General features: G+C 46.6%; 1 protein-coding gene across 2 annotated transcripts; it reads right to left on the reverse strand.

Moving 5' to 3' along the window:
- Positions 1 to 2,754: 2,754 nt before the first annotated feature.
- On the reverse strand, positions 2,755 to 22,841 carry LOC116497447 (myeloperoxidase-like). 2 transcript variants are annotated; one of them, XM_032201190.1, is made up of 14 exons: positions 22,813 to 22,841; positions 22,004 to 22,081; positions 20,486 to 20,579; positions 19,344 to 19,519; positions 18,037 to 18,160; positions 17,030 to 17,159; positions 15,689 to 15,895; positions 14,358 to 14,673; positions 11,842 to 12,002; positions 9,800 to 10,046; positions 9,264 to 9,434; positions 6,808 to 7,045; positions 4,898 to 5,116; positions 2,755 to 3,649 (listed from the first exon to the last, which is right to left on the reverse strand). In XM_032201190.1, the coding sequence occupies exons 2-14, from the start codon at positions 22,077 to 22,079 to the stop codon at positions 3,637 to 3,639; spliced, it is 2,172 nt and encodes a 723-aa protein (XP_032057081.1). In that variant the 5' UTR covers positions 22,080 to 22,081; positions 22,813 to 22,841; the 3' UTR covers positions 2,755 to 3,636. The 2 variants fall into 2 exon arrangements, with proteins under 2 accessions (XP_032057081.1, XP_032057082.1); XM_032201191.1 differs by having other exon boundaries at positions 4,893 to 5,116.
- Between the last annotated feature and the right edge of the window lie 1,307 nt (positions 22,842 to 24,148).

A 24,148-nucleotide genomic window follows, 5' to 3' on the forward strand; every position in this document is an offset into this window, starting at 1 on the left:
AGAATAATTCATTGGCATTGTTGTCCTGGCCAGGTGGTCTGTAATAGACTCCCACAGCAATATCCCCTTTATTTGTTCATCCCTTAATCCCTACCCAGAGGCTGTCAACTTTGCCATTCCCAACTTGAAGTTCCACACAGTCCAGCCCATGCTTCACATACATCACCACCCCACCCACCCTGCTTGTCCCTCCTGAAGAGCCTGTAACCATCTATTGCAGCACACCAGCCACAGGACTCATCCCACCAGATTTCGCTTATGCCGATGATATCATAGCTGTGGGACTGAGCCAAGATTTCTAGCTCATCCATTTTATTCCTCATACTGTGTATGTTTGTGTAGAAGCACTTCAAATGTGCTTCCCTACACACAGCACCTTATGAAGCCGACCGAAGGACCTCACTAGCACACAGTCCCTCTGATTCTAGCACGCCATCCCTTAGCTCATCACCAGCGTGCCTGGTTTTATCCCTTTCCCCCTTCAGCTCTAGTTTAAAGCCCTATCTCCTGAGCAAAACTCCTTATCCCTCTCTGAGAGAGGCGCATCCCATCTGGTGACAGCAGGCCTGGCGTCACGTAGACCTTCCCATGATCAACAAACTCAACGTTCTGCCGGTTGCACTAGTCCCAAAGCCACGTGTTAATGTGACGAGTCTGCTTGTCAGCATTGATCCCCCCTATTGGAAGGACAGAGGAAAACACAACCTGTGCCCCTGATCCTTTAAGTAGTTGCCCCAAAGCCCTAAAGCCCCTCTTGATTGCTCTCGGACTTCTTGTTGCTACGTTGTCATTACCAGCCTGAAAGACCAGTAGCAGATAGCAGTCGGTGGGCCGTACCAGGCGCTTGACTTTCTTAGCAAAGACTCTCACCTGAGCCCCAGGCAGGCAACAGACTTCCTTGTGGGTTGCATCTGGTCGGTATATTGGGCCCTCTGTCCCTTTCAAAAGGGAGTTCCCCATGACAATAACCCTTCTATCTTTCTTGACAGGGGATGTAGCAATGCGGGGGGGGGGGGTAGGTTGTGTTGCCTTAGGCACCTTCTCCAACTGGGACGGGCTTTTGTCTACTTCATTGTTCTGACTGTTGTGTACTAGAGCCTCATGCCTGTTACATAAGGGTAGATGGGAAAGTGAAGTGGGCAGGGACAGGGCTCACCTACCACCCCGAACAGGAACCTACCTCCATTCCCCCCCTTGGCCCAGGTCTCCTACTGCCTGGCAGGATGAGGGAACTTTTGTCTTCTGCACAGCAGGAGGCACCTGTGCTGTGGCAGGCTTGTGAGTCTGTCTCAGAGAGGGTAGAGCACATCTCCACCAGTCAATTTCCCTCTCTGACTGCCTGATGCTCCTGAATCTGCTCGCCTCCTCCTGAAACTCCACTACCTGGCTGAGCAGCTCTTCAGCCTGGGCACACTTCCCACAGGCATACCCCTTGCTGCTGCTGGATACAGACAGAAGACTTGGGCACACCCTGCAGCCCAAGACCTGGATGGCGGTGTGTTTCCCCAAGCCCGCTGTCTGAGTAGCCACATCGGTGACTGTGGCTGGAGAGGCCACAAGAGATGGGGAGGCCATGGTTTTCTGCCTGGTTTATACCATGGCCAGGTTCCTCACAAGGGGGTTACATGTACTGAAGGGAGAGACTGCTGAAAGAGAGCGGCGAGGGGCCCTCCCTGCGCGAACTGCCGCGCCCCGCCCTGTTTGCCCGTCCTGGTCGCTCGTGCTCCCAGGGGCTGCCTCGTCAGCCTCCCTCGCGAGGGCTGCTGGATCCTTGTGGCTCCCTTGGCTGCTTTGAGTGGCCTCTATGCCAAAAAAAAAGCCCTGCCTGTCTCGATCCTCTGCTCTGCTGCAGAACGCGTCTGCCCCGGAGCCGATCGCCTCGGCAGGCGTTTAGTGGGTGATACTGATGGTAGGGGGTGGTTGGACCAGATGATCTTGGAGGGCTTTTCCAACCTTAATGATTCTATGATTTTGAGCTAGTCATTTAGACTTGACGATATTTGTAAGTCCCTTCCAACTGAAGTTTTCTATTTTCTCTTCATAAGTTAATTGCTGAAATCAAAAGGTAATGAATGTGCCCTCCTGTGTCATCAAGGGTCTGAGTAAGTGCTGGGGCTGCATGTTAGACAACCAGTACTAAAAAAATAAAGCCAGAGAGACTGACGCACATCCCCGGTGTAGTCAGTGTCTCACACCCATTGAATCTGTTGACTCCCTTGAAACTCTCAGCACCATGAGCTTAACCAAGAAACACTGGGCTTCAACCCACTCCTAGGGGATGTTTGCTTGTAAGAACCCTTCTGTGTTCAAAACATGTCCAGGCTTATGTTTGTCAGCCTACACACCTGGAGCATTTCATCACCCCAGCATCACCCCAACACCTTGGACAAATGGTGGCAGAAGTCAGTACCTACACCTCTTCTTTTTCTCTGAGGATCTCACAGGAGCTTTTTGCCTTTTGGGAGAGATAAGGAGGAGATTGCTGTCAAGCGTTTGTTAGAGCTAAATCCTGCACTGCCCCTTTTTCTGAGGAATGCTTTTGTAGTGCTACATGACACAGGATAATGACTCAGAGACTACAGCAAGGTATATCTTCCTTCCTTAAAAATATATGGGTTCTTCACTTGAATCTGCTTAATCCATTACCTCCAAATTAAACCTATCACCACCCTCCACCTGGCATTGGTCATTGTACTTTTTACAAAGTGTAAAGAAAGTCTTGGCCTCAGCTCAAAATTGCAATTTATTGATCAACTACAGTAGCACAGCAAATTAGAGAGGAAAGAGAAAGACATTTTGATTCCTTTCGGGAAAAGCTATTGAAGGGAGAAACTAGATTAGGTCTTACTTTCTTGTACTGTCTTTGCTAGGACATATCCCATCACCTCCACAGCCCAGGGGTAAGTCATTCTGGCTCATGCCAGGCTGCAGAACAATTTATCAGTTTTCCATCATGCTGTGTGATGCCTTAGGCATTCTGGAAGAGGGGCAGGTACTGATGAGAGAACAGCTTTATTCCAAGTGGACAATTTCTTGGTTCCATATCCAACAAAAGCAGGAACAGAGGGTTTTTAATAAATCTGTTTGGGGTGCATGAAAGCTATTGCTGCTTCACTGAAATTACTAGATTTTCTCTGGAAACTGAAGTATGTACTTCTTAGAAATAAAAATGAAATGGTAATAATAATAATAAAGAGAGTGAAAATATGCAATCTGTTCTGATGCCCCAATGCCTTTCTGTGTAGACTGGAAACTTAATGCTATTTCACACAAAAGGAGTGTACAAAACCTGTCTTTTGACAGTAAAGCTTACTGGGACCCAGTGTATGTGAAATTGCCTGAGCAAGCAGTATGTTTGGGAGTGAGTCTCTTGATAACTCATTTTCTTTTGCGTTGTGATATTGAGTAATTTGCACAGATCTGGAACATCTTTTCATGAAATTTTTTATCACTGGATTCCATCTCACTTGAAAGGCTTCAAGCAAACTAAATAGAGTGAATGACAGCAATCATGCCCAAACATTTCAGGCAGTAAAGACATAGACACAGGAATAAAATAATAATAATAATAAAAAAATCTCAGCAGCTTCTTCAAATCCAAGCTTCCGGGGAATCCTCAGTGTTCAACATTAAGAATCACGTGGTTCTTCTACAGGAGACAAAAACCAATGCGTTAACAGACCAGAAAAGGAAGCACCATATCTCCCTATTGTCTTGTGTGATTTATTGCATTGGTTAAGCTGGAAAAGTGGGACCAATAACTCTGGTATTAGCTCTGCTCTGAGCAGGAGATTGCTCTAGAGACCTCTGGAGATCCCTGCCTACATATTGCTTTCTGCAGTCCTCCAAACCTTACTTTTCTGGTACCAAGAAAGTGACATTTATGGTTGCACCTTGTCACACTTTCAAGCTGATAATCCCATAGCCCTTCGGAAAATGTAACTAAACAGCCTCAAGGGAATTGGAAGCCGACTGCAGCTGGAGTTCTCTGCGCTCTTAATGATTGCGTCTAGTTGCAGTGATTTGCTCCTTCTCACAGCTATCAGCATGACAGCATGGCAGGGCCTGACTCTTAGAGCAAGGGAAAGATGATGTTTAATAAGGAAAAGGCCCTAATGAACCAGAGCAGCCCACTTTTCCCAGGGGAGAGCTGCTCTTGCCTGCATCCACTTCCTAGAGATTTCAGAGATCATTTTGGAAGAAAAGCATTGAACCTCAAGAACTTTAAAACTTTAAAGCAGTAAACCTCAAGAACTGAAGGCAGATGAAGGAAATACCAGAAATATAGGTAAAATATTTCTTAGCATAAATCAAACTCCACAAACTGGTCCATATATTGGGAATCTCTTTTCAAGTGCAGAGATGGTTTTTGTGTGACCTGGATGTGCTGACAGAATTCTCAGAGATGGGCAGAAGACAGACCTAGACAGGTCCGGACAGAAAGACAAGCTGGATGGAAAAAAAAAAAAAAAAAAGTGTGTATACCAACAACAGAGCTAAACTGAAAAGATTGAATAAGAAAAATCCCAGAGCTATAAAGCTAGCTTCACCTTGCAATGCTGATGCTGGAAAATCTGTGCTGGAGGAACTACTCCCAGTGGACTTGATGGAATGATATATCTAAACACATGCTAGGCATGTACCTGGCACATATCTTCAGGCCTGTGATAGACAGCTCTGTTTAAGAGCCTGGGTGTCTGGTGCAGTGGTCTTTGGCTGCCCTAATATGTCAACAGCCATTTCATGGTAGTCTCAGGAGTATTTTGGTAAGCAAGTTTTCTGTGTAACGCAGACTGCATTGCTTAGACACTTAGAGTCCTCTAAAGCCTGAGCTTAGCCCAGTTATATCACCTGTTTTCAAGCAGGAACTGACTGCTGTTTCAGGTTTATACCTTACTCTGTACTTTCCTCCATCTTCTTTGACTTCCAAGCTCTGAGGTCCAGCTTTGGGATCTGGTTGCAGCTCACAAAGGAGTGAGGATAGCTGTTGGCCTGGAAGATATTTCTTGACACTTTAGAGATGTGGGTGTTATCACATATTATTCGTGACAAGGAGATTTTAGCCAGTGAACTGCGTTGCTGAGGAGTGAAAACTCCTTTATTCTCCCACCAAAACCTGCAGGAGACAGAAAATGACACTATAGATTTTTCCCTTCTATCTTCTTCTTATTCAAGATTCCTGCAAAATTATTTCCCATTAACACCAATGTTTTTTTTTTTCCTCGCTAAGACCAAATTAAAATTTCTGGTGTTTAAGTTAAATGCTCTGTCTCACCCGCTGAGTAATTTGAATTGCATTTCTGCCATATAAATAAAACAAAGATACAGTTGAATTAAAGCCTAGCCCTGTGTTTCTTCAACTGAGGCACAAACACCCTCTTTCGAATAGAATATTCAGCACAAACTCAACACAGACTGTGATGCCATGGTGGGAACAGCCCTCTAATTACTCTCTTTTAAAAAATTGTTTCTTCTATTCCTGCCTTATGAATAGGATTTCTAAATGTGCAGTAGACTGTCTGCCTTTAAGCTCCCAACTCTGTGTTTTGAGCTTGTAAGTCTCTCTAGGTATGTACTTGGCAGAAAGTTTCCTAGAAACAGGTATCATGATCCCATTTTCAGACAATATTGCTAAACAATGCAAGAACCCTGCTTCAGAAAGGACTGGCAAATGTACCTTGAAAAGGGTACTAACTCCTCTACCTGATGTCCTTTAGCAACTTCAAGGAGGAGGTGGCAGAGGACCTCAGGTATTTTGAAAGCACAACACTGCTCAAATGATTTTCGTTGCCAAGCTAACACCAGTCCACCCATCTCCTGGTGCAAACTAAGCCTAAATTGCTACATGCCCATGAGAGTACACCTCATAACTGGGGTGGAATGGACAAATAGTGAAAAGTCACCTCTAAGACCTCCAAGAGGTACAGAAGACACTGCATTTGTGCAAGGTCATGTTCTGTAATTACAGGGTCTGTGAAGGTGACAGATGTTTTTAGACTTTTGCAGGGCACAGCCATGAAGAAGCAGCCTATCTGTCCCAGCAGAGAGGGATCAGGGATGCTGACAGTGCCAAGCAAGCAGTGAAGCTTAGCTGGGACTTGGAGAGAACCAAGAGAACAATTAATCTACTTTACTCCCTTCAAAGCCTGACAGTGTTAGTCCCTCAGTAACATCCCTTAGCATGCAGGCAATTTTTCAAAAACTACCCAAAGTGTTATCCACCCCATCAGCAGACACTGAACATCTACAGTTCTGTCAGCGTGAGCTACATAGTCTGACTAAACCTGGAAGCTTGTTTCCAGTTGGTGAAGGCAATGCATCTGGAGCCTGGTTTTCCCATCCTTAAAACTATACTTGTTTTTCTTGTTAAGGTACTTACATGTTTCCCTTTGCTTGAGCAAGTGGGTGTTTGAACACGTAGTAATGTAGGCCTCCTTAAAACAACTTATCTGAATGCAGAAAAATTGCTCAAACATTACCACTGTGTTTGAACCATTGGCATGGAAAAAGTCAATACAATTTGCAAAATTAGTGATAGTGAACAGGCAGAGGGTCAAAACACTTGGCTGGGAAGGGATCTCAGCCTAGAATCTCAACCTAGGGATGATATATCTAGACAGGGAATAAGAACATCACTAGAAAGGGAAAGCAAACAAACAAACAAAAACCAAACACATTTTGAGGAGCAATGAAAAAAAAAAAATAACCAAACAACTGGAAGCAGTTTCCAAATCTCCATTAGGAAATCTGCACAAACTCCAGTCTCACTCTGTCCTCTGGGGTTTGTGTACCCATCTCCTCTCTTACCTGTCCCCATCACGTATCTTCCTGAACTGGGTGCCAATTAGACAAGCCATGAGAGGACCAACTCTTCCACCTTTCACAAAGGGCTCTGCAAGCGCCCCAATCCAAATGTCAATATTCTTTGGTGTCCCATACAGCTGCATGAATTTCTTTGCCAGACTGTGATTCTTCAATACTTGAGCAAGTGACTTCAAACCACGAGGTTTTGAGAGCCTACAGAATTGTCTCCAGGAGATGTAACCTGCAAGTAGTCGAGTATCACAGCAAAGAGTGGTCAATAATGTTTTCCCTTTTTGGAAAGATTTTTTCTCTTTCCTGTACCCTGGGCAGAGGTAGGTACCAATTATGTTTAAAACCTTTTTCTAAATTCTTCTATATTTCTATTAATGCTATTGCCTTTCCATTGCTCGAGGGTCATTTTGTCCTGCCTGGCATTTCCATGCTATTTGTGGATGTCTCTGCAAGTGATCCCTGCCAAGATCCCCATGCAGGCTCCAGAACCACGGTGTATCCTGAACAACCTCATGAAGATGTGACAGAGGAGATATGGGAGACCCATGCCCTGCTGAAGCTGCAGCAGATGGCGAGAGGAGTGACCCCAAAGCATTTCCAATAGCAAAGGAGATATATGTTCAGGCACCTGATCCTGAGTGTGCTATGATTGCTCCTACCCCTCTGCTCTGGACACCCAGATGAAGGGGCTGGGCATGCCAAATTACAGCCTAGGAACATTAAGGTATCTCTGTGAGCAGACAATGTCAGAGATCTTTGGAAAAACAGGAGAGATTTCCTCACAAAACTTATTGATGTTGATTTCTTTGAAAGTGAATCTAGATAATATGTTGATGCTCTGTACAATAGGACAGTGGCCAAGTACTTCCCCACAGGTGGTCTCACGTACATTTATGTCTAGCCACCCTGACAAGCCATTCCACACTGCAAATAGAGCTCATAAGGCAAGCTACTATGGGTGGAAGAGGGACACTGTACATTGCCAGCTGTATTAAATTTTGTTTACAGCAAATAGCTGGAAATTCACTAGACCACAACTGGAAGATAATTTTGCATCTTGTTGATCTGGGCACATAAACAGCAAAAGGCAGTCTCAATTCAATCCTCTCTCTATCTTATCAAATGACTGCTTAAGTAAAAGAAAAGTCTATGGAGAACTAATGCATTCTGCTACCTTCCAGCCCAGTAAACTGCTGGGTACAGAGATGAGAATGATGCTGCAGCATACATTTCAGCTGTAAGCAAGATGTTTAAAAGCTGGTGAGAATTCATAGAAAAAGATACAGCATATAGTACCACTATCAAACAATTCAAGGAAACCACATATTGCTGTATCAGAAAAAGAATCAGGAAGCTTTTTTGATGTTGCTATGTTATCACCACTTTCATAGTTTGTCTAACATCAAGGAGCACAGTAGCACTCAGGGGTAGGCTGAGACCCAAAGACAAGGAGATTAACACAAATAAACACTTTTACAAATACATTTCATTTCCACTGCAGTAGATCAGCAGACAAAACTAGAAATTTGGGATTTGATTTCAGATGAGGTTCTGTGCAGCAGCATTCCCAGAGACAGAATGGAACATCGAAACCTACTGTTGATAAAAAGGCAGAGCAATCCTGTGACCAGACCATGCATCTGCAGGCATTGCAAAGCCTCTGTCTGGGCTTAAAACATGTGAATCTGGCATTCTTCATCACAGTTTCAAAGTGAGCTGTATTGCAGTTCCCAGGATGTTACTGACACAGCAGCTCCAGGCACTTACGTCAGCCTAAAAACATTGTTAGGCAATGGCACACCCTTGATTCTGTTGTCAAGTCCTATCAACAATCTATTTCTCAAGACTATATTGCGATGTCTTTACACTGGTTTTGCATTTTGCAGCTCCCTGTGAGTTGTTTTGACATGCTTGGTTTTTTTTTGTTTGTTTGGTTGGTTGGTTGTTTTTTTTGTTTGTTTGTTTGTTTTTCTGGGACATTGTCTTTGTAGAGAAAATATGATGAGATTATTTTTTTTTCAGATATATGGTCTTCTGGGGCTGTGCTGGACCTATACAAATGTCTGAAGAGAAGCCATGGGGGCTTCTGGCCCAAACTCTGCTAATGACTCCTGCACACCCTTGGTGAACCACTTTCATAATTTTGGCATTTAAACAACAACATAAATGCATCAGTTACTGAATGCTTGACTCTGTGCAATGCTAAGTGTACTTGTGGTTGTGTGCCTCCATGTGTCTTCTCCAGCTCCAGCCAGGCTCTGACTTCATTGCACAACCTGCAACCTACTTATCAATGGTAGTACAGAAAAGATTAAAAGGTTTGGAAAAGTCCTCTAAGACAAGTTTCAGCCTAGCATGGGCTGGAGATGTTTCTCAATGTTCAATAACAAGATTGCCTGCTTTTCACTTGTTCTCCTTTGGCAGCTCTGCTGCCACAGCCAGCTTACCTGGAAGGCCATGATCTCTGCCACGCTGCATGTTAAGTGCAGCCAAATCAAACCCAATCCTTTCAACCTGCTCAAACATCCGATCCCGGAGTTCATCCACAACCATTTGTTTCTGTGTCATCAGCTTGGCCTTACTGGCCATCAGGTTCCGCAGGAAGGGATCGATACCGCCTGCAACAGTTACACAGCAACTTGTGAGCTTAGGGTGGAAAGTGTGTACGAAAGAGGCTCCAGAGGCTTGTATTTAATTGTAAGTACAGGAGAATCAGTTTTCCTGCACATAAAGCATTAGAAAAAATACTTTGAATGTTCTTAGAAACTACAACAATTAAGCAATCAGACTGCAAACATCATAATAAGATGGGTCGCATCTGACTGCAGAGAACAGCTACGTTGGGAAAACTACTCTGGCAGTAAAGATGATTTAATACATTTATTTAATGCAAGCTGCTTTTAAGTTTGACTGATGCAGGAGCTTATCCAGAGAGGGCCAAATGAAGTAATGGTACACCCAAGACATGCAAGAAAGGCTTTACCTTCTTTCACAATCCTCCAGACACCAAAAAAGGTTTTGCTGAGTTGCAGTTTGGGATTTATGGGCTTATAATTTTCGTTTAATCGGCCCACAAATGGGGGAATTGAAGCATGGGCGAAACGGAAAGCCAGAGTGAAGACATTGGATATGCGAGGATCCACAGCCTCGTTGTAGCCTCGGTAGCAAGGAATCCATTTCTGTAAACTTTCTCCCAGCAAAAGAGGCAGGTAGTCCCTGTAGGTTATAATCTAAGGAGAAACAAGGAAAGTGTGAATCATTAATTGCTTAAGCATCAGTTTCCTTGGAAACAAAGTAATGGGAGAGCTGTTGCGTACATCTTAAACAGGAGCTGTCAGACTGGGCTTCTCTGATGCTATTTCTGTAGGAAATTTTGCTAACACAAGATGCAGACCAGACTCCCCAGGGCCAGCTTTCCTTTCACCTCATCAGACCTTGACCCAAGTGCTCTGGCAGTCTGTTGAGGATCCTTTCTGACACTGTTGAGTGACAATTGTATTTCTAAAGCTCTGTAGCCTTGGTTCACAGCAGCTTTTGCACCTGACCGTTGCCCCATGCCATTGGCAGTGCAGCTCCAGGCACAGGCACTGCAGGGTGCTGCTCCAGCCATGTGCAGGGATCTCTGCACTCTCTAGCACTGACAAGGGGATGAAAATGCAAAGCTTCATAACAGCTTCAGCAACATCAGGAAGCACAGACACTGCTGATGCCTGACCCATGCTCAACCTTTGTGTGTAATGCACTGGGATTCTCTACATGTTGCTGCTGCTGCTCAGCTGTCCTCAGACATGGTCCTCACCTCTAGCCTTACATCTTGACAGATGAGAGCAGGATGAAAGCTAGCATTGCCTCCCACAACCTCTCAAATATTTCCTCTTGGAACTATAGGTACAGCCCATTTCCAGCAGCCATGTAGAACTGCATGTCCTCCTCCCTCCCATATTACTTGCTTCAGATGAGAGAAAAGATCTATGGTGTTGACACAGATGATATCACCTCCCATGGGCAGCTGTTAGTCCTCTCAGAGCAGAGGTTTCCAGCCCTGGCTTCCTCTCTCTTTGGGTTATTGAGGAAGCTGAAGCATACAACTCGAAAAATCAAATTATTTGTCAGGAAATGTCTTAATTGACTGCAAATTGCAAGAAAATTAAGCCATTGATGTAAACACGATGAAAGAGGCAATGTTTTTACTGCAATTGTTTAAATCTCTCCACATTGGCTTATTCAATATTTGTTTATTCAACACTATCATAATATGCAATTTTGACAGTTTTAAAAACTTAAACCTTCTGATATTACGAAAGAATTTGCCAAGCCAACTTAGAAAATAGGTTTTCAATTAGATATGACTAAGCACTGCCTTTGGTAACCCTGTGTCTTCTTCTGTCATAGGAGCCAGCCTTTTCTGCCAGCTGTGAAACCTCATCTGTTTTGAAGCTGGTCCTGCTCTGAACTGGAGGCTGGACTAGAGACACTGAGAGATCCCATCCAAGCACAGAAGTATTTCTGTGACCCTACCATCTCAGTCAGGGGAAAATCTGTAGTGTAGCATGGACCCAAGCATCTCTGCTCTAAAACCATAAGGACAACAGAATATCACAGGTGGTTGCACCCACCAGCACATAGGGCTTCTTGAGAGGATCAGACTTATGACCCAGAGGAATTTTAACCCAAATCTCCAATAGCATTATTATCCTGCACAAAACACTGGGAAAACTTTTCCTCTGACTTTTCTGTCCTCATGTTCATCAAACAAAAATATGCAGTTAAAAACACATCAAACAATTCAGAAATGTAACAGTAGAGGAACATAAAAGATTCAGGGAGACCCCCCTCTGCACATGTTATTTCAGGTATCTCTGGGTGGTTTTACTTTAGACTAAAGGAGTTAGTGAAAAGCATTTGATTATTTGCACCCCAAAACACTGCACCCTATGGAAACCCCACGCTAGCAATCCCACCATATTAACTCTGCAAGGCTGCAAGACAAGGCAGCAGAGCTGGGGTGTGACATGGTGGCTCTACCTGGATCATGGCACCCACAATCTTCCGTGCCTCCTGGTAGAGCTTCTCTCCATTCCAGTGTGGATTTAATCTCTTCAGTCCTCTAGCCAGGCGGTTGTGCTCCCGCACAAAAAGCGTGTGCATGCACGCCAGCTCCAGCATCTCGTTTGCTCGAGAGTCACCTATGAGTATCACAAGAGTGCTTAATTTTACTGCTAGTGTCCTGCATGTGCCTGGCTGCTTCACACTGGGAGAAAGCAAACATCCTGCTTTGAACCACGCACAGAGAGCTTTTTAGGTGTCTCAATATCTGCATCATGAAGAAGATGGATAAGAACCACACACAAGGAGAAGGAGCAGTCCAGAGGACCAAAGAGCTCTGGTGAAAAGCCATTTCCTGCCAAAGCAGCAATAGCCAAGATGAGCACAGTTGTGCCCATTTTTTGGTTAAAAAAAAAAAAAAGTCTATGAGAGGTAACTTAAGGAGTTAAATACAAGTAGGTCTCCTCTAGGCTCGTATATCAGAGCAACAGTCTCAGAGCTCAAGACAGAAATGAAAATGGGCAGAGGGAAGTCAGGACAGCCAAGGGAGCTTTGTAAGTCAGAAGGCATCCTTTGAACCAGCTGAAACCATGGCCAAAGCAAGAAGACAGTCACAATCAAGCTCTCAGAAAAGTAAAAGTAAAAGCAAAATGAGTCACAACTTGAAGGAATATATTACAAAAGGCATAACAATGAAATATTAAATCCTTCTTCAAATGTCTAGAGCAGGAAACCTGAAAGCAAGCAGGTGATGAGAGTATAAAGAAGCACTCAGAGAAGAGTAAATGCATAGTGTTTAGTCCGCTAGATCCATAGTAAATAGAGGGATTCGCTCATGCACTCAGCACAGAGCCCTTTTCATTAACTATCAAAGACTGTCTGTAAGAGGCTACGGAAGAAGAAACAAAACAAGCACTGTGAGGTTTCCTCCAGCAGACAGCATCCACTCAGGGCTTCCAAAGGAACTCCAATAATGAAATCGCTGAACCCTGTTAGGTAACAGCACATGTACAGCTGCCTCAGTTCTCAGGGACCGGAAAAGTCACAAATAAGACACTGAATTTTCAAAGGAGTTTGTGGGGAGCTGCAAGGAGCCTCTGAGTAAGCCTGAACCCCTTCACTATAATTTTGTTGATGTCCGTGTACCCAGCTATATAACAGAAACTGCTCAGGCAGCCCAGAGTTGCTTGGGATGGGAAGCCCACACCAGGAAGCACCCGATGCACCTGCCTGCTCTGCTCCCCACTGGGCATCTGTCACAGGCCCTGCAGGGCCCTCACTGAGGACCTGCACGAACTGGGGAAGCAGCTGGAGACATGGAGCAATGGATGGGAGAGATAGGCAGGTGTGAGAGGCCAAGGAAAACAGAAAACACCAAGAACTTGAAAAGAGGGATCTGGAGGATGACACCAAGCAGAGCTCTCCTGCTGGTCCTGTCACCTTGGATGTATCACCAAGGTGTACAGGGATGTTGTTCAAAGCAGCCTAGGCCAGATGTACAGGGTGCAAGGGAACAGAAATCAGCTCCACAGCTGATGAGATCTGTCATGCCCTCAGGTGCCATGAACAGCCCAGTGTGGCCAGAGCCATCAAGTATTAGACAGGAGGTCCTGCTGGCCAAAAGGAAGGACCAAGGGGTGAGAAACTTTCCTCTGTGGGTTCTCACACACTTTTTGCAGCACCCAACTCCTCACTAGCAGGAGCCGGGGGAAGAGACCACTGCTTAGGGCATTGGGAAATGAAATATATTGGCCTCTGTGTGCTGGGAACAGGACAAAGCAGCAAGCAACAGCAGATGGAAGGTCCCGGCTCTGCACAGGACAAAAGGATTTAGCTTGAGTTGAAGGAATGGTCAAGAGGATGCCAAAAGGGTGACAAATGGAGCAGGAGATTTTGTTAATGTATAAAGGTCTGCGCTGCCAGCATGTTGCCAGTGCACCCCAGCCTTCTTGGTGGCAGGTCACCTCAGTCTGCAATCAGTCCTGTTCTCAGTCCAGCTGGGATCTGAGCTTCTGTCAGTGCAGCAGCACTAGCAAATATTTCTTGGTAGTGATCCAGCCCAGCACAAACACATCTGTATCTATCCAGATAGTAGAGAGGTAGCTGCCAAGTGACGAGCATGGACAAGCCAATGTATCCCAGCCAGTCTGCTACTGCTGCATTCGCTTGGCTCCATCCAGGAGCTACATGGGGCCCTGGGTGCACCATGGCACCCATGGCAGCACTGTGTCCCTGGCTCTACTCCAGGGCAGGGCTGCTGAGCACAGATGGAGAAACATCACAGCAGTGGTATGGTCACAAGAAAGACTCAGTAAGTGAAGTGCTTTCTCCTACCTGCCTGCCTTAGTCATTCACCATGTTTTGCTATGCTCCCTTTTCTACTTAAATACAAGAAACAAGCAATAAAAGAACTAAACCCGAGCTGGTGGAATTGTTCACTCTAGATCTCAAGACTAGGGAACCTACATGTACAAGGGTTTCAACAGCCAACTTACCTGCAAGAAAGCATGGAATTTTAGCTCCCTTGCTGACCATAAGACAGGGGTTCTTTGACATGTAGTCAAAGGGCATATACGCCATGCCCCTGTCAGTGAAATTCCGATTAACAGCCAGCAAGCCCAGCTGGTTGGTCTGATCCCTCAGCTTGTTGGCCAAAGGCACCTCACTGCCATACACCACACTGCCATCAAGAAAGGAGGTGAGCGCGTTGATCTGTTCTCGAATTGCTTTACCACTGTCACAAGCAGGAGCTGAGCGAATGAATGGGAGGCAATCTCTGGTGTTTTTAACTCGTGGGTCATTAGGTGGGATCTGAAGAAAGATAAGAGAATAATTCATCATCATTTCAGGGGTGCAGAAACTCTGCAATGTGATACTACAATCATAAGAAAAGTCAGGCAGGAGTGATTTCAGAGGCACCTTTCATGGCAGACAGTGTTGAGTCTGGTCCAAATTCCCACCTATGAAGTGTCAGACAGACAGCAGAGATGCTTTTTTTAGGAGTCCCAAATATGTATGAAAGCCTGGAGGTGCCTGAATGTCCAGAAAGAAAGACCAAAGGATACCTAAACTTCTTCCCCTGGGTAAATACGTATCAGATCACATCTTAGAAGCTCGTGTGTTCCTATCTTATATTGCAGTCTAATGTCCGTATCTACTCCACATTGTGGACAATTGCCATCCAGCACTTGTAACACTGGCTGTGTTTTCAAATGCATATGTGGCAAATACTCAGTGATGCCCCAACCCTTCACAGTTTTCCTTGGGAGGAAATATGGGTATGCGAGCGAGCCAGAGCTGCAACACATCCCGAAAATCAGGAGAGTAGTGCTGCAGGGTGGATGTGTGCTTACTGGAGCAGAGACTGCAATGTGGCTGTTGAGTTTCCTAGCTCAAAGCCTTAGCCACTGCTGACAGGTGCTCGCCACTTCCTCATTCCAGACGCTATAGAGCAATTAACCATCAAATAGGCATTTTCCAGGGTACCAATGGGACATTAACACCCACCAAATCCTATCTCTGACACACTTACTATAACCCAGGCACCGTCTGTGTTGTCTTTGCATTATACCTCCGAAATAAATCCATATTCTTGAAGGAGATGGGGTTAAAGGTTGGAAACAAGGGAAAGGCTGTGGATGTGCTTACATCTGGGGACAGCTCCTTGGAGTGAGCACTGCCACCTCAGAAAGAGTGGTCTGTCCCCCTTGGCCTGCTCTGTGGGGCTGTTCCTTGGTGGCCAGGATAGGGAGAGCCACCAGCACCTCCTGGTCAGAGGACCGATACCCTGTCCCCAGCTTCTCTGCAAGAGGCAGGCTAGCTGTACCTTGATGGGAAAGCAGGGGGGCTGCTTGGCACAGCTGGTGTGACAATCCACTTTGCCACTGAAGGTGACTCTGGCTGGGGTTTCAGGACTGAAATCAAGGTCATGATCAATAAACTGACCCCACTGCATGAACATGAGTGATCGCTGCTGGTCCAGCTTGAGCTGCGCAGGGGGGAAACGGACGATCTCATTTGAAACCTTTCGAACCTGCACAGGATGAAGGCAGAATACGTGCATTAGAAAATGGCTATAGGAATGGGTGCATCTGTAGGGTTGTCGACAAAAAATCACAAGGAATGATTCCTCTTATGTCATATTAGAAAAAAAAAAAAAGCCTCTGACTGGAAGGTATTACAGAGAGACCTCTGCTGAGCATTGTACTCTTGAATCGAGCCAGGTTTCTGAGCTTCTAGGCAAAGAGCATCCCTTAATGGACATATGGAAGTGGCTAAGAAAGAGCCATACTCTGGTTCTTAGACTGGGAAAGGGAGGCATTTTTTTTTCAAATATTGCTTTGAAATAGAAGTGCAAGGGAATAAAAGTATTTAGGAATTTATGAAGGTTTTGTCAGTAAATTCCCTCTAGTTACTAAAACATGTATAACCCTTCACAGTTCAAATGCTCCTTGGTCAGGTACGCTTCTCGCATAGACAGGATACTCTCCCAAACCCTTTTTCTTTTCTTCTGCTCTGTCCCCTGTCACCGTTTCTCCATCAGCTCTTCCTTCAGTTATTACTGCAGAAAAAGGAGAAACTGGGCAGCCCTGATAATGTGCTTTAGAGCAGAGTTAGGAAGCACAAGGAACTGTGACAATAAGGCACACAACACGGAAAATCTTTGCTCCTCATTACTGCTGGTGGTGCACCAAGCTCAAGTGACCTGAAACCATTTCCCCGCCAGGTGCCACCAGAGCCACACACACATCCCTCACTGATTACTCACCCATGGGTGCATAAACAGAATTTATAGCTCAATGTCTTTTATTCCAGAGATTCTCTTGCTCATTTTATTCTCTGGCATACTGCTTTTCAGGAGACCATTCAAGAGACAAACAATTTCCACAAAACAAATCATAAAAAGCTGAGTCAGACCTTAAAGTAAATTATATTGGCTTAAATGCACTTGAGTTAAAAGAAAGCATCATGCAGGTCTTTCTTTGTTTCTTCTGCAGTAATCAGATTAATTTTCCTTTGCTTTTCATCCAAGCATGGGAGTGAGAAAGCATTTCCATTAGGTCACCATGGAGATTCTCATATAGTCAGATGACACCTGACGTAGGTGAATTTATCTTCCTGCCTCCTGATAATGATGATGCTAACTAGCAGACTTGTAAGGACTTACTAGTGGAAAGGGGAATCCAAAGAAACGCTTTTTTTCTGTCCACCCATGGGGAATTGACACACCATCTTCATAGTCTGCTGGCAACCATCTGGCCAGGGCTCTGTTTGAAGCTCCTAGTAATGGGTTTTTCCTGCACCAGTGAATGGAAGAACAGCAAAATATTAGTGGAACTAGGTCTGGCTCAGGTCTGATGGACCCATTGTTATCCCAGATACTAGATCTCCCTCCCAAATGAAGCCACCACCTTCTGAAAATGGAAGGGCACAGCTAGCTCTCTCCCTGCTTCTTATACAGACATCTGAAGGCGAAGTCATCCTGTAGGCAGGCAGACCTGTCTGAATTCCTTTCTCCTCCCGAGAAAAGGGAGACACAGCTTTTTATGGTCAAAGCGTTTTATGGCCACAGCTGCCAGGACGTGCTCTGCCTAGTAGGTACTTGGCAACAGGGGAGAGATGTGGAATGTTCCTGCGCTGTTCCTTTGAAAATACTCCACTGTTTGCCATACGAAACACTAGGAAAACTCTGTAAGTACTAAGAAACAGTTTTTACATTCCATGTTACAGTCATGTCCATCCATATACCCATGGGACCTGCACAAGGTGCTCGCACCCAGCCTGTGTGTCCAGATTTCCTCCTGGACACAGACTGGGGCATGGAGATGGCCAGATCATGCCCCAGTTCACATGCAGCCAGGTTGTATACCCAGGTAGGAAGCCAGGAAGCACTATGAAACCCTGCAAGGGGGTAGATCCAGACAAAACCCAGGAGAAAGCAGAGACAGAAGGGTCAGAATTGTTGGCATTTTGGCCAAAGAGCTCATTTATGTATGACACCAAGAACACTTGAAGCAAGGCTGTAATTAAAATCTTCATACATCTAGGAAACAACTCTGTGGGCTGCAAAACCCTAAATAAGGCATCCTATGTGGATCACCTATAGGTCCATAGGTCTGTTCCTACTGATGGAGGACCCATGCATTCATCTTCCCTTTAACACAGCCTCCTCACCTGTTGTTGCACTTGCCAGTGATCGTTCGGTAGCGGTCAGAAGATTCACAGTTTATTTCCTCATTCTGCTGGTCACATCCGCTTGCCTTGAAAATCATCCCCAGCTGAGCCGGTGTGAGCATATCTGCAAGGTAACCATAGAGGATAAGCACACAGGAACACACTGGCTCTGTCGAGTTTGTGGTGTCTCCCTGGCTCAGGAAAAAGTTTCCCTTCTCGTACCCTTGACGCCTAAGAAGGGGACCACTTATCACCCTTACCACTGTATCACCCTCTGCTCTGAGCACAAGGGGCTCACCAAAGGTCATCCTGCTCAGACCTGTGCTGAGGATGCTCTTTAGCAGATTGCTTTTTCTGCTTTGGAAAGCATTAAAACCACCAAAGTTGTGATCAAATCTTAGATATTATTAAGCCTGTGCAGAAGAGGCATGAGCTTCTAGCATTAGCAATCCTTTTCCCTTCCTCTCCCCTTCCTTTTTATCTCCACCATAAATTGCTAACAATTACAGTCATCCAAGAAGTTTGTTACAAATCTTTCCCTTATGGGAGGAGTGTGCCTCACCACCACTGAACACACACTCAAAGCTGCTCGGAGAAGGCACCCCCGGGTGGCCGGGCAGCACAAGGGGATGCCATTTGCATTTCCACCGCGAAGCTCTCCTCCTGTATGGGAGGTAAGTGGCTGAGCTCAGCCAGCAAATCCTGCTTGGCCATTGCTGCTAGCACGCTTCCCGAGTCCCTTGGAGGTTTCGTAGCCGCTGCTGCCACCAACAGGATGGGTCACAGAATGGTTTGTCATCATGCTCAGGCAGATGCGGGGTGCCCTGGCAAGGAGAAAGGCTCCTGGCACGGAGAGGCAGGAGCTGAGCACACCCAGCCCTGTCTCCCCACTCCCACTCATGCTGGAGCTATGTTGGAGCACACCGTGACTTGCATCTTGGCCTGCCAGTGCTTCTGCAGCAATCAGATTAATTACGCTTTGCTTTCCCATGAGTTTATCTTTACATCACAAGAGCCCTCCTGTGCCTGCCTCCCTGGGCTGTTTCTCTGTCTGCCCCTAATGTGCCTCCTGCTCTCAGCAAAGTGGTCTTGCCAGGAGGCAAGGACTGCTGCTTCCTGGAGGACGCTGCGCCTCAGTGTGGCACAGGGACAGCTCACTCAGCTTTGGTGGGAGGGATCCAAGACCTGACCCCCATAAATCCCTTCCCCTCCCTCCTCATAAACCCCACAGAGTCCTGTTGACCAAGCCCCCCATCTGTCTGCAATAGCACTGCTCTGCCTTCCTCCCAGCAAAGTGACACCCTGACCTGTGACATTGAAGTCCCCCTTCACGGCCCAGCGTAGCTTCTCCTTGAGAAGGGTCAGGGTGGTTTCCATGTAATCTGCAGCCCGCACAGCAGCCCGAGTCCCTGCCACTGGCTGTTTGAAATATCTCAGAAGTTCTACAGGGGTCAAGACATCATTCTCCAGGTTCTTCTTTATGCTGCAAGGGAGAATAAAATAACTTCTGCAGGACTGAAATGGGCCAAAGCCATGAGTCCTGCAGGTTGCACACGTGAGCCTCAGGCACCCCAGATCTGCCATGTTAAGAGTTGGAATTGCCAACAAAGGCAGAGTCACCTACCACCCTGCACAGCAGCTGGAAGAGAGCAGGCTGCTCCTGCCACCCTCTGCAGAGGAGCAGGGTGGGTGCAGGAAGGCAATCTCTCCAACCTGCCAGAAAACATCAGAGCACTCAGGTCTTTACATCTTTGAGGCAACCAAACCTCACTCAACTGTTCTCCAACTAATAAATGCCTGCAGGTGCCTGTCTCCATCCAGAGGTCCCAAGCGTCTCCATGTCACCCTGTCTTAATGCTGCTGGAGCCCTGAAAGGCTATCAGATGGAGGGTTCCTAAGCCAGTGAGGGGTTTTCAACAGATGGCAATAGAAAGAGGAGGTATATAGGTCAGTCGGAAGCCATATGTTCTCACACCATAGTGGTAGAAGCTGGAGTCATCAGCAAATGCACAGTCTACAGTGGTTTGCGTCCTCCGCAGGGGGTGAAAAACTATGAATAAGCAGGATCCTGTGCTGGCTCCAGCCCTCCTCAGGACCTTCCCAAGGGATGAAACAGAGCCACGCAATACTCAGCAGGGAGGGAGGGCAGGGAGAACACTGTTCCAGCTATGAGCGACACCATGGACTGGAGATATGGTGCAGAATTGGGGGAAGCCAATATGCACAAGGCAGCACTATCAGTTGCAGGATGCAAAGAGCCAGGCCCTCTGCGGAGACACAGTTGAGGATCCAAGGATGAGAGCAGGCAGCAAAGGATGGGTGGGGAAACCACAAGGGTATATGAAGAGGAGACTGGACACCCCCTTGAGGCTGTGACCCTCCAGAATGTGACAGAGACCAGGCCATGGCTCGTGCACATGAGACAGCTGTGCCCAAGCCCAACTCTCACCGGTCACGTGTGTTCTTGTAGGCTGAATCCACGATCTGCTTGGCTTCAAACACACTGCTCAGGAGGGATGCGTCTGATAGCTCCTTGGACAGATCTCATTAGGGGAATGGAAAAAACAGAGGTGAGAACACTGTCCCATGCCTAGTCACATCAGAGCTTCCCTGTGCCACAGTGGGTGTCTCTTTGTGCCACCAGCACCTGGGGATATTTGCACTGCAGTGCTGGAAGCAATTGCTGCTACTCTCTCTGGAGAGGGAGAGAGACATCTGTGCGTGACTACATTCCTCAGACATGGAAAGGGTCTCTCCATTGGTGGAGGCTTCAAATAGCCATGTGAGAGATGTAGGCATGATCCTTCCTGTTGCTTTAGGGGGAAGAAGTTGCTATTTCTATAAAATATTTTGCAATCCCAATTATTGTCATTTATTTTATTGATATGCCTACAGCCATAGTTGCCTTCACAGCTTGCACAGATACCTCTGGCTGCCATGTCAAACAGCTCAGCATTAAAAGCTCTCATTTCCTGTTTTTTCACATCATTGTCTTCATTCCCCAATACTTTTAAAATAGAATGGGTATAGCCACGTTTTCCAACACACCTATGGTGAGTTTGGCTGCTCTCCTGTGGCACCAACTGGCAAAAGGTCCTATATATCCCCACGTCTCAAGGCAGATGGATGCTCATGCCAATTTCCCCACTACTTTCTCCAGTCTCCTGCAACCCCCTGCTCTCTTCCCACTCTCATCACTTCCCCTCATGCTCTGGGGAGCTCCCAGAAATGGACTTGGTCCCCATCATCAGCTGGCTGGGGGTTACAGAGCAAGAGGAAAAGCCCCTGCTATCCCACTTGATCCCTGAGTGGGATCTTTCTCCTACAGCTTCAGAAATCAACACAAATTGCAAAAAAAAAAAGTCTCCAGATTCTCCCAAGATTCTTTTAACTGTCTTCCACAACCAACCCAGAGTTCACCTCTTTTTCAATCTTGGAAAGAAAAATTATTGCCTGAACCACCATATGAGATAAATTCAAGGTCTGGCATGTGTTTTCCATAATGATTTAAAATCATGAGTTAACAAGCAGAGGTCTCTACAGGTTTTGGAAGGGTAAATCAGCACTAGAACAGAAATTAGTTCAGTTTTCAGCCTCCCTAAAAAAGACGATGCATGATGGAGCTACTAGCACTGCAGCCCGGCAGAGCCAAACTGTGCTCCCAGGGGACACTTTGCAAAGCGTGTGGGGTGGGAGGACCTCTGTACCATGGGGATGGAGCTGTTCTGAGAGCTGACTTCTCCTATAATGTGATTTTAAGAAATCAGGTAGGAAACTGATAAACACCTGAAGCTGTCAGGATTGCTGGCACAGTAGATACAAACTGGCAATGTTTTTTTCTGACCTCTCTTTGGGGCTCAGCTGCTTGAAAGAGAGTAATTCAGATTCTCCTAGACCTGACTTCATTGTTTTTCCTACTCAGAACATACAAGACCCTGATATGCAAAACCCAAGAACAGAACAATACCATAGGAAGAAGATACATGTGCCTGGAACAGGATTAGGACCACCAGCAATCCTGGGAAGAGGATTTCTGCCTTCATCCCTGCAAAAAAAGTGCAAGAAGTGAAGAAAACTGAGAAGCCACGGACCTGATTATGAGTAGCAAGTCCCTAGCAGCTCCCCCATGTCTATACAAAAGCCCAGAAGCAGATGGACAATTATTTCCCCAGCTGTATTTTAAAAACAGACTCAAATCCTTTGGAGTAGCTGGAGAACAGCAAGAGAGCCCAGCAGCTGCCCTGATCATGCAGCGAGTTTGTGCAGGGTTAGGAGAGCTGCCACTGGTTATTCAGCTGGGGTGGGGGTGGAAAAGAGAGATCAATCTGCAAGGTCTTCTGCACGCAGAGATTTGGGATGTTTTGCCCAAAACTGACCCCTCACCTCCCTCCAGCATGGAGCAAGGCCACTCCAAAGCAATTGGTTCTATCAGAAGCAGAGCCCAGAGCTGTAGGTGCTGCCAATGGAGCATCATTAGGCACCCACCATGGAGCAAGGTAGGTACCAAGCAAAGGCAGCATAGCATTCACCTTAAAATTCAGAGTAAAACCCATTCCCCATGGGGGAACTCCCTGCAACAACAGCAGCATGGTCCAGCCCCATCCTTGCTAGCCTCCAGCTGCACTGGGTAGTGGGGCAGAGAGAGGCTCTGGGGTCCCTGGGGAGAGGTGGGGAAGCTCAGACCTCAGCTAGGCACAGCCCTGGCTCCCCATCCGCAGTGTGGAAGTAAGTGGTCTGTGAAAGCAAAAGCAAGCATGCATTGTGCCAGGCTCTCACCTGCTGTCTTCTGCTGTCCTCACCACGGCTCCCCCCACGGACATGCTTTTATCTGTGCCAGGCTGTTATCTGCACCAGGCTGTTATCTACAGCAGGCTGTTATCTGTGCCAGGCTATCTGGGCTGACCCACAGGGCTCAGTGACTCTCCACAGTGCTGCTTCCCACCCCAGCTCCATAGCAGGGGGCTCCTGCGCACGAGGCGAGTAGTTCTGCACACCCAGCTGGACACACAGCCTGTTGCTCTAGCAGCGCTTCTGCATGGTTTTGGTGGGGGAGAGACATAAGGTAGTACTTTGCAGTGGTTCAGGAGTCTTGAATTCCCCCCTGAGGATGTCCTACAGGGACAGGTGTCCTTTCCCCATGGTGTTCTTTATCCTTTGTTGCTCTTAAAGGTTGAAAAAAAAAAGTGTCCTAAGTATCAATGGAGCCACCAGCTGTAAGGAATGTCTGCTTTGCTCATCACTCCCCGTCACACCTCCCTGCCCTGCCTTGTGTTCCTGCTGTGGTGTGGAAAGGCCCATGAACATCACTCCTAGAGCCCCACAGGCAGGAACATCAGGAGGGGGCACCTGGCTGATGGGCTGAACATGCAGCAGGAATGCACCAACCTCCAGTATGCACATCTCAAGCTCTGGGTAGCTCACATAGGGGTTTAACCCTTGTCCAAATTGCCATAGTACTCCTGGGAGCTCACCTGGCAAAGCAGCAGCTCTTCCACCGTACAAAGCCCCTCTCTTTGTCTGCGTGCACATCCAGCTGATGGACAAATCCTCACCATCTTACAGCTGTGCTGATGATGCAGGGAAATGGAATACTGCTAGGCAGGCAAACAAGCTGGTGTGTGTAGAAGCAAGGGAGCTGCTCACCAGCACTCATCAGCTCCCCACTAACTGGGAGTTTATTGCAGTTGTACTTCTCCTAACCATAACTCCCTGGATCAGCAGTTACAGTTTGAGAATAATCAAGTCTCTGCCGGTGTTCACCAGATTAAATGAGCAGTGGTGGTACAGTGCCTCCAGCAGCAGCTCAACACATACTTGGGTCCTCAAAGCTGGACTACACAGGTGGCGCCGTACCCTTAAAGAAAATCTGCAAAGCCAATTGCCAGCCTTGCAATGAGTCACAGGTGAGGCTGCTCTTGGAGCAGTGTCCTGTTCTGCAGTTGCTTGTCTGAGACAGCTTTTGATTAACTGGAGTGAAATCAAAATCTTGTGCACCTAGAGCACAAGACATACAACAAGAGCTGATTTAGCCAGTTTTAGTCAGCTGGGTGGGGAGAAGGCTCAGAAGAACCCCACTGTTGGATTCGGCTGTCTAATAGAAGGATTATAGAGC

Source organism: Aythya fuligula, chromosome 20 (genome assembly GCF_009819795.1).
Source record: "Aythya fuligula isolate bAytFul2 chromosome 20, bAytFul2.pri, whole genome shotgun sequence".
Lineage (NCBI taxonomy): Eukaryota > Metazoa > Chordata > Aves > Anseriformes > Anatidae > Aythya > Aythya fuligula.